Source organism: Anabas testudineus, chromosome 15, assembly GCF_900324465.2.
Source record: "Anabas testudineus chromosome 15, fAnaTes1.2, whole genome shotgun sequence".
In the NCBI taxonomy this organism is placed as follows: domain Eukaryota; kingdom Metazoa; phylum Chordata; class Actinopteri; order Anabantiformes; family Anabantidae; genus Anabas; species Anabas testudineus.
The window spans coordinates 18,874,022-18,884,967 of NC_046624.1; the positions used below are offsets into that span (position 1 = coordinate 18,874,022).

General features: G+C 40.1%; 1 protein-coding gene across 1 annotated transcript in view; it reads right to left on the minus strand.

The window, feature by feature from the left end:
• Positions 1 to 8,216, minus strand: part of znf804a (zinc finger protein 804A) — a 46,981-nt gene extending 38,765 nt beyond the window's left edge. Inside the window, exon 1 of the mRNA XM_026354323.1 lies at positions 7,361 to 8,216. Coding sequence (XP_026210108.1) covers positions 7,361 to 7,471 — 111 coding nt within the window. The 5' untranslated portion in view covers positions 7,472 to 8,216. The remainder of the gene's footprint in view (positions 1 to 7,360) is intronic.
• Between the last annotated feature and the right edge of the window lie 2,730 nt (positions 8,217 to 10,946).

The window sequence follows — 10,946 nt, forward strand, 5'->3', positions numbered from 1 at the left end:
GCTCTCCATTTTTACCTGTAATTTGTACCAAATGACTGATTTTTAGCAGAATATTTGGACATAAATTGCAATTTACAGAACAACAATGCAATTAAAATAGTTTAAATAATAATTCATAAGTTCCTTATTAAACATTAATTTAAATCCATGTACATCAGTATCTTTCATTATTACATTACTTAGTGTACTTGTACTTGATTTCCACCAAACCCAATTATGTGCTGCTGCGGTGCTGGACAAACATGTTTACTACTCTAGGAGGAAAAGCTCAAGTCTTTATTTCAAATCATACAATAAAGTAGGAGACATGATGATGAATCCCTGTGGTGTCGCTGTAACTGAGCTTTTCTCTTTTGTATTGTATTTTCTACAAACAACATAAATGTTTCTTCCACTGTCGCTGCCGCTGGCTGTGTTGTAAACCACAGTATCTCATGTTGTTTCTCACAGTAAAAGTGCTCACCGCTCAGATACAGAGAGGTAATAGTGGTTGATAGTGGCTGAAATCATGACTGACCGACATCAACACACAGATGGAGTCCTGGCTCCGTCTGTTCTACTAGCTCCTCTATCTCAGTGGGTTTTCACACAGATGTTTCCATTGATTTTTCTGAAAAGCTGAATGTTCTTCTGTCTGTTTGTGAGCTAAATGGAAACCGACTGCTGCGCTGGGCAGTAAAATTCAAGAATTAAGGTGCTTATTTTGTGAGAACTTGAGCAGTATACGCTTCGAATCTAAGCAGTCGGTTTGTTGTTAAATCCAAACAGGAGCTGAATTATCCAGACAAAGCAGGGGAATTTAATTGAGATCAAAACTGAATCCTCCAAGATTTCATGGAGCTTTTGGAGTTAGCTCTTTGTGTTTTTCCTTTAGGTTTGTCACTACAGTTGGAGCTGCCATTGAAACCACAGCCCAGTAAAGAGATTTTGGTGATTTGCAGGTGAAGAGATTCTTAAAAGCATTTAATAAAACAGACCCACACTTAGCTGGAAGTTGAATGTCGAGGTCAGATACAGACCTGTTATTATTACAGCATAACAGATTCTGCAGAAACTTCTGAACATGTATTATTTCTTTGCAAAAGCTAAACACTAACAGAACGCTTGTTACAGTTTATATTACATATCTATTTCTATATTTTGTTATTTTACAATATTAAAACATACAAACATATGTGTACTATGTACTATGTAAATGTTTCCCTCTTGTATACTGCAAAAACTGCTACTGCAAACAGATTTAAGTGATAGAAACTCATTTTGATCAGCTGCTAATCAAGGGTTAAAAGTCTCCTGATGTAAAGCTCTGCATTTTGAATCAGAGACAGATTCACAGCCAAGAACAGTGACGTCTGAGGATCCAGATTCATTCAGTATCTGAAATATCTGTGCTGAATGAAGCTGTGTCAGATCATGGACACTCTTCTTTATGTCTGACGCATGACAAAAGAAGCTGACGTGTGTGTTTTAACATGCAGACAGACACAGTTCTTCATCCAGAGGAGGATTTAAAACTATTCAGGATATTTTTGTTCAGTGACAAGACTCAAAACTTCATGATGCCCCATGTGCACAAAAGACAAAAACAACTTGTTGGTTCAGTAAAGTAGTCACGCACAAGTGCACACAAACACACACACTCACACACACACACACACACACACAAGCACCACAAAAACATGCTCGTGCACGCTGTAGAAAATGCGCAAACACACACATACACATTCGCACTCTATCTCTCCCTTTGGAGCAGATGGCTCCACAGTCATAGCTGATGTTTCACACATCAATGAAGCACACCATGTACTCACAACTACTGAATACACACTCACCCTGTCATACAGCACACACACAGTCATGCTATGTAAGTCACAACTACTGAACACACTCACACACAGAGAAACATGCATGCACGCATGCATAACCGCTCGAGTCCAGACAGACATACACACACATGCCGTGTTCTCATTGGTGCTAATTTATGGAGTGAGGATCCATGTTCTTCAAACCTCATAATACACAAACACTCACACAGGTTTAAAGCTTTAAAGGCTGAGAGGCAGTAGGTTATAGTGTAGTGTTGTCATGGGTGTTGTTAGGCCTGATGCGAAATGGCCGATAGCATCGTGTGAGAATATTGCAGTATAACCTGGTGAGTCAGAGAGATTATTGCTTTTACCAGACAGTCGGCAGCACCTGTGGGTTCAGCTGAAAACACTCAAAACCAAATGCACTTCTCTCATAAAGAAAATAAACTGGACCACAGATAAGTAGTTCCTTCTTAAGTCACAGAACCACGTCACTTCCTCAAGTGCAGCTCAGAAAGTCTCCAACATACCTAAATAGCTCGACTATATTACTGCTGAGAGAAAATTAAATGCTCAGAAGGAATTTAATGTCAACTTTTTGTGCCAAGTAGGGTGCAGAAAATCAGCGTTATTTAACTTACTGGAATCAATGTTTCTATAGCAACACAACTCTGGCCTCACTGATATTGGGAAAGGTGTGAAAAATTCCCTGACAGCTGGTGGGCTATCATGAATTAATGTCGCTGCACAGTCGCCGTGAACCTCCTGATCTACAAAAGTGCCCATACAAACACAAGCAGAGATGCACTCGATGAAGAGCAGGGTGCTGAGACACATGCACACTTGTTGAATGGTTTTTAAATGGTTTTTATTTTTGATTAAATCAAGACTTTGGACCACACAGTGGAGATTCGAGATGAGATGAGAAATGTAATGTGGAGAGACACAATTATCTTTGGCACATTCCAGCAATTAAAGTACAGAATCAAACATTTGATTCAGGGTGTTAGAGGGATTTGTTTTGCTTCAAAGAGGAGGGAAGAGAGTGATATCAGCATGCAGTGTGAAATGTGCGTCAACAGTTTTAGGAAACGATAATCAAGGCGAAAATGCAGTTTACATAAAGGTGAACGTTTGATGTTTCAGGTTTTTCAATACCTCACATTTAAAATGCAGATAAAAATACTTTTGCTTAAAGAGTCAGTTCATTCTGAGTTTTAATAAATGACAGGGAAAAGCTGAATGGACTGACCCTGGTGACCCCTGACCTCTGCTATAAACCTGAAGAAATGCAAGAAGACCACAGTGAACGCAAATAGATACAAGGTGACCACAAAGAGACACCAAGCAACCGCAAAGAGATGTAAAATGAAATACAGAACAACTACAAAGATGTAAAACCACTGATAGGAGATAAAAAAAAATACACCAGAGACACACAATGAGCAGAAAAAGACAAGATGTGACTACAAAGAGACAAAAAACAACCACAAAGAGAAGCAAAAAGACCAGAATGAGATACTAAAGAGCACAGAAACATGCAGAATGAGCATAAATAGATGGAAGACAACTACAAATTACACAAAACAGCCACAAAAAGATGCTCAATGAACCGAGTGAGCTTCCTCAAAGACAACAACCTCAAAGTTACATAGAAGAACGAAGTTGTTTTAGTATTTTTTATGTATTTATCTGCTGTTTTCTGTCATCTGTTGTTTTCCCGTTTACTACGTTCTAAAAACAAACACTGGAACAGACTGAAACATGTTCTAGTTGTTCAGTCCATAAAGCTTTTCTCCCATTAGACCCGTTTTACTCATCCAGGAACTACTTGAGTCATGCTCAAACACACTTTTACGTATGGCTAATGTGAGTTTTTATCATCTATTTTAATTTTAATAATTTATATTTATTTGTATGTTCTGGTACTAAAATGGTTTGTGACACATCACACAACTCAAAACATGTTTCCAGAGACTGCTACTCCTTTGGAGCTGGAGAAAACTAAGAGCTGCCTGCAGCGACAGGAAAATGCATTTTAAGAACTCTACAGATTGTGAACGCCTGCATTTCAAAAATCATCAGTAAGCGCGATGATTTCCAGTCACGGAGCTCAAACTTGTAAACAAACAACCTGATGAGGTCCTTTCGATGCAGTAACCGTAAAAGTTTCTTTAAGGTATAACTTTGCTTGTGCTGAACATAAACTGCAGACATCCATCCATCCTACTGATCTGCTCGCTCTCACTTTACACTCTTTTGGCTTCAAACTCTGCTGCCTATTTCTAATCATGTCTTCCTCATGCATCCGTTTGTGCTGGCGCGAACATATCTCTCTGATTTCCCGTGCACACAGCATGTTATTTGAATTTTTAAGATGCGATCATTTCAAGCAGTTTCATCAGACCTGCCTGCGCTAAAGAACTTGGAGATAAAATTAGCTCGGGTATATGAGGATCCAAGGTGACTGGCGATAGTCATGTGTGGTTGTTTGCCAATTAAATCTCTTGATATAGCTTTCTATTCCTGGATTAGGTGACAAACAGATTTGAATACATGCCTTTGAAATGCCTCCGTTTTCTTGTGTGGGTAATTAAAGAACATTTATTTATGGGGCTGTGGTAGCAGTGGAAACTCGACCGTATGTTTCTGGAGTCTTAACTGCGAGTTCTAACTTTTTAAAGTGCTTCTTTAGTTTGCCTTCTAATTTAATGAAGCACAGTAATTAATGTGTTAGAAGTTAGTGGACGTTTATTTTTGACTTTCTTTTGACAGACTTTAGTGAGAAATGTGAGTTGAAAGAGATTGAAGCTGGTACAAAAGAAAAGATTATCGTTCCAAGAAAAAGGACAAACGCCAACAACAAACAAGTAGACGTGTTTTAAACTGACAAAGAAAACTTGTTAGTGAATGTACAGTGTGGAAAAGAATAATCACAAAGTCACACGAGACTCAGTCATGTTTAAAAAATGTTGGAAAACAAGCTATCGTGATTTACATGGAAATTTATGAGCATGGTTATTAATCAGCAACAGCTTGCTCATGGTTAGTCCGAGTGAGTGCAGGCAAACAGCTTCAGCTCCACTATGGATGAATCGAGCTGATTCTTCAATGTAAGCAGCAAATACACACATGTATTTGTCCATGTCCTGCTCAAAGACACTTCAACATTTGGGCTCGATGAACCAGAAATCCAACCACTGATCCTTCAGTTCATGGACTGAACCCTGCCTCTTAAAAATTATCTTTCTATACAACTCAACTTCAATCACAAGGAAACGTGTAACAACAAACTGCAAATATGATGATATCTAATGTTTCATTTAAATGTCCTTTTTTCATTTTGTTTTTGTCCACCACCATGTCTAATATACAACATCACATTTTCTTTTGTTAAACAACATCAAATCTTGCAGTAAAATCTGCTCCAACAAAGACCGATGGCTCAGTTAATAGAGGAAATTATAAATTTAAACAGAAACTTACACTGACCAAACTCCTTTTCATGCCTAAACCCAACCTCATGTGGTCCACATGCTTCAACTCCTGATGGTTAAACTCTAAATTACTACATTTCACCCACTGGATTATATTCAAAGGCAAATGTATTTATTTATTTATTTATTGTTGTTGTTGTTGTTGCACAGTTGCTGCCCAGCTGCCATTTTAATGCCTGAAGCCAAAAGTGGTGCAGTTTCAGCAGATGCCTGCCTCCATATGTGGGGACGCGCGTCGCTCATGTGTCATATGACAGAGTTCAGAAAATGCTGCAACATTTTTATTTTATGATTTTTGTGATTTATAGAATTTTTAAAGACACTAAGAAATGTTGTTGGTGCATTAATTAAAACCTGTCGGCCTATTGATTGCACACAGATTCTGGCAGAAATCAGCACACTGGGGTGATTCTGGCCTCTGGCGGTGCTGATGGGGGCGTTAAGGTGTGTATCCTAGTGCAGTTTAATTTGGAGTCTAAGCTGAGGAAAACCAGGTGACCATAGAAACATGCGCAGCGTTTATTAACACTCACTCAACGCTTAATCTGGATTAGGAAAGGATAATATAACGAGATTTGATAACCATTACCCAGTTTTGCGGTAATCCAGATTTGGGATTTGTCACTTTAGTGTTCATTTGAAGACATTACTACCAGATTTATGAATTAGGTGGGTTTTTTCACCCGAGCACACACCGTTAGTGAGCAGTTCAGTGCGGCTGCAGGCTCTATTGTGTGCTTCACAGGTAATTACAGGCTAAGTTGTTGATTTCCTGTAGTCCAGTCACTCCTGAAGACTCATGGCCTATCATTTCACCATGACACGTCATCAGAATTTGTGATATATGATGAGTGTACATAAGAACAAGCATGTTTAAAACAGGTTAAAGTTTGCATTTGTGTTAAATTGGTAATGATAGATACGATCATAAAAATGAGTTAATGTCATTTTATTTCTTGTGAAATGAGTAGCAAGTGCTTCGCCGTATGTCTAATGAGCAGAGTGGAGCGCTGCCCTTACACAGCCTCTTGATGTCTTATCTGATGTCTCTCTTTGAAGCCTGTAGGAATATTTGGTGCGTCTCTACAAGGACTCGCTGTAATTATGTTTGCCTGTAACGTTCAGTGAGAATGAAGAATGAAATGCAAGGTTTAGTTGGAGTTTGGATTATGAAGAAAAAAAAGTAAAGAAGCGTCTGACTCATCTGTTGGGCTCGAAATCTTCCCACACAGCTTCAGGACTCCGCACGACAAGTTGTTCCTCTGAACTAGTTTTCATTCAGATTTTAATAAAACGCAGTTAGGTTTTTAATCTGTCACCAAGTTCTGTGTTTAAAGCATCAAAATATTATGTAGTATTTTAGCTTCAAGACGCGTTACACACACTTTAACATCTTATTTAAATGAGTGACAGGTTAATGTACAACCAGACATGTGCAGGAATCTGTGTGAACGTGTGGCAGCTGCATTTGTTTGAGTGCTGCTGTAAAGAGCGTAAGTACGGCGTCAAACTGGAGATGAACGTGAATGTAATGTGTCAAATCTGCTGACTTTCTAATGACCCCGAACATCAAACACTTAACAGACAGAAAACAAGCTGAAGACCATGTTGAAGTATGGATGGGGAACCAGCAGCTCTCAGTGTAAGAGGGGGGGGGACCCTCTGCAGCCTCCCCACCCCCCATCTTTCTGCTTCCAATACTGAGTCAATTAACCTAATGGAGGTGGCAATTAATTAACTCGACAAACACAATGATTAAGGACTTGACAATCAAGTGAGTGGGAGTGGTTTTAAGTGATGCTGATTTAGAGGTAATGATTTCCTTTGATGCAGAAAATAAAAACGTTGCATGCTCTCAGGATTAAACTGGATTTACTATAAATCAAGTGAAATGAAATTAGTCCCAGTAAAAACCTGGGTTCAAACATTGAGCTTTGTGAAAACAGGCAGCTCCAACATATTGAAACATTTCAAAATAAAAGCACAAACATATGTCTTGTTGCTGTTCTCTACAAACTGAAATAAATCCAGCTGTGATCAAACTTGAGGCCTTACCGTGTTTCTTTGGCTGTTGGCTCCGATTGGTCCTCTGAACACCCCTTTGATGCTCCTCAGCTGTCCGTCACGCAGGTGGGTGGAACTGATCACAATGTAGTAGCACGCCATTGGATCGACTCGTGTTTCTTACACTTAAATGTCTATTTGTGTTCTTATCTTTCTGGACTTTGAGGGATAAAAAGTCTGCTTCGTCTCCTTCTTCTGCTTCTTCAGTCCTCAACTCTGTTTCGCTCTCCTCACGTCGCTGCTCGTCTCTGTGTCATAAAGTAGAGGAGGGATGGAGAAAATAAGAAAAAACAGAAAAGGAGGAGCGCAGTTTCCCCTGCTGCTCTGATTTATTCTCTCTCTTCTGGAAGTTTTTGCCGGTGACTCTTTGACTCTGCCTTCTCTCTGCTCATCTCCCTTTAGCTTCTGTCTCTTTTTAAATATTTCACACTCTTCTCCACTCTTATCCTTTTGTCTTTCTCTTAATGTTTTTACTCTTTTCATTTATTTTCTAAAATCGCCTCCTGCTCCAGTAGACGTCTCAGTCTCCCTTTAAATATTTCTCTTTAAGTCTTTTTCTCTCCAGATGTTTTGCTCCCATCTTTCATTCATCAATCTTTCCCTGTCATTGCCGCCCTCCTTTTCACTCTCTCTCTCTCTTTCTTTCTCGCTGAGTCTGAATTTCTTCCCGAAATCTCAGACGCTCATTGATCAGCCTTGCAGTTGCTCTAACTATCTCCCGTCCTCTGCATCCCTCTTTTCACTTCACAGTCTCTCCAACCCCCCTTTTGTTCTTCCCTTTCTCTGCCTCTGTATCCCTCTAAGTGCAAGGGAGGAATACTTTTTCCCTCCTCTTACTATCTCCCCATCTCCCGTCCCTGTCTGTGTTTCTCTCTCCTCGGCTCTTTTTGCTCTCTGCCTCCTTGTTAGTGCTGAGAAGAAGTACTCAGTCTTCTCCCTGTGTCAGAGCAGGCGTGCAGCTTCCTCTCAGATGCTCCTCTCCTCTACTGCGCTGCATGCGTTCGCTCTCCTCCCTCCCTCTGTCTCCCTCTCTCTGCTGATCTCTTGCTCTGTGGCCAGCAGAGTGGTTTGCTCCTCAGTTACCCGCGGTTACCATCTGCCCTTTTAACGCATGGAGTGCTGACGCTTGCGCTCTCCTCCCTCTCCCTCTCCCTCTCCATCCCTCCCTCACTCCCTCCCTCACATTTCGCTCTGCCTCTGCTCTTGCTGTCTTTCTTCGCTCTTTAATCATCTCCTTCTCTCCCTCCTTCTCTTTTTTGCTCAAGCCAAAGGAGACAAGCTCCACCTACTGGTAAGCAGGAAACATACAGATGGACAACACAGGAACAAAGGTGAGAATAGTCTTTATTCCACCTATGATGGCAGCACAAAACTATACCTGGAAACACATTTTTAGATAGAAACAAAGGACACGGAGCTGACTCTGGGTTTTACTCAAGGACACTTCAGACATATCATGTTTAAACCCAGGTTCTCTAGCTGATGAGTCTTTAACCATAAATAAAATATGATTTAAAGCACAAATTTATGCATGAGTGTAGCACAGAGTAGTTGTGTTAATAGAGACCTTTATAATTATGCATCATTAATTATGCATCATTTTGTAGGCGGAGCTTAACTGGACAACAAGCTCCGGGCCACGTTAGCCACCCCTGACTAGCAGGTTTGGTTGGTTTGTATTTTTTTAAGTTTACTTGAACATGTATCACTATTCACTCTCTGAGACCAGGACTGTTAACATTACAGGACCAACATTAAACAAAATGCTTAGACAACTACACCCAGATTACCAAAAATATCATCTTACTGTGCAACATGGCGCCAGAATGGACGATGTAACGGCGCTAAACAAACAAAGTATGAGGAGAGAAAAGAAATGATCAGACTGAGTCAATGATAACAAATGTTTCAGAGGTGGTTTGTCCCTTCGCACTCATGCCACCCATAGAAGAGCTCTTAAAATTGGTTATTGTGGTTTATTCTAAAATAACTCGTCCACTTTTAAGGATACAAACGTATGATGCAGATGATAAATGGGGAACTGAGACCACCATGATCAGCTTTTCATCAATTAAGATTCCTTCACACGCTCCATGCTTCAGCTTCAGTGGTTGCGAACGGCTTCTCCCAGCTGTCGTTCTCACTGTGTCAGAGGATGTCTGCATGAAGTTGAGCCTTTTTCAACTTCCTCCTGTGCACCCCTTTTCAATCACCATGAACTAGATGCTAGTTCTGCTTCAGAGTTGGTTCAACTTGTAAATTGTCCAGGTTTTTTAAATCCTTATATGTGATGTTATATTGCAGTAGCACTGCAAATACTCTTAAGTGATTAGATTAGGGTGGATTTTCGGGTATAGAGAGTTTGACTTTTAAGTATTAACCACATTCTTCTTCTTAACTTTAACCAAGAACAGTTTAAACCCAAACCTTCTTTCACACTCTACCCATTACTGTAGCAGAGCATAACGTATATCAGATCGATTTACAACCACTGCTGCTGTTCAGTGCCAACGCCCGAGGTAACGTCACATTTATTTTGTGAGGCAGAAATTCAGGGTGTGGAGGTTGGAGTGGTGGATGGGTGTGCAGTGAGTCTGTCTTGTTAATGCAGGAGAAAGGAGTTTGCAACCCATTTCAGATCTGCAATTAATGTTTGCCTTTCTATTAAACGCAACCATGATCTTTCTCTAACCTTTAAAGTGTACTCCAGTGATTTAGCAATGCACTCCTCCTACTATGTTTCACTCACGATGAATAGTTGGAAATAAAAAGCATCAGAATCAGTGCAGCAGATCCACAGATGTCGTCCTTCTTTACACCACACATTCTTCTTCCTTGTTAAAACCTGGCTGTGTATGCTGGTAGCAGCTAATGTTGCCTTGAGGTTCTAGTCTCAAGCAGAGATGAGGAGCAGCTACAGAGCTCTGGTAAGCTCACTTCTTTTTAACTCAACACCCCCAGATTTTTTTTCATTTTCAAACTTGTAGTCTTCAGCCCCAGCCGACATTTTATCAGACTTCACACAGCTCCCTCAGGAGCCACAAAAGGCTTTATACTACTTTTTCACATATGCAGTAGTACTCCGCACGACCTGTAAACAGACTTTACTTTAAACCTGAGAAGCTTATCATCCTGTACCTGGTCTAGCCGATCCACAACCATGGTGATGTCACATCAGAGGACAGGTTTGTAAACCAGCTGTCATCCTGCTCACCTGCCCACAGTCCTGTGGGTCACTTCAGCAGAAACAGCAGATTTTAATGTTTAGTTATAGGATTTGTTGATTAAACCTAGAACTGTTCACCAGGTGTTACAGGAAATATAACTAACTAAACGTGTATATAATTAAAAGTTATCATTAGAGGTCTTTTAGACACTCGTCCCTCCAACATTTCACTTCATCACTGACTAAACCTGAATGTTCACTGTTAATATCTGAGCTTCTTTTTCTGACCTTCACAGTTCATCACCTGTTCTCAATCTTCCAGGGTTTTGTTGACTATATTCTTCTTTTGTGTCGAACATACTTCTAATTGAATATTAATTTGATATTCTCATAGATACAGTGTGATCACAC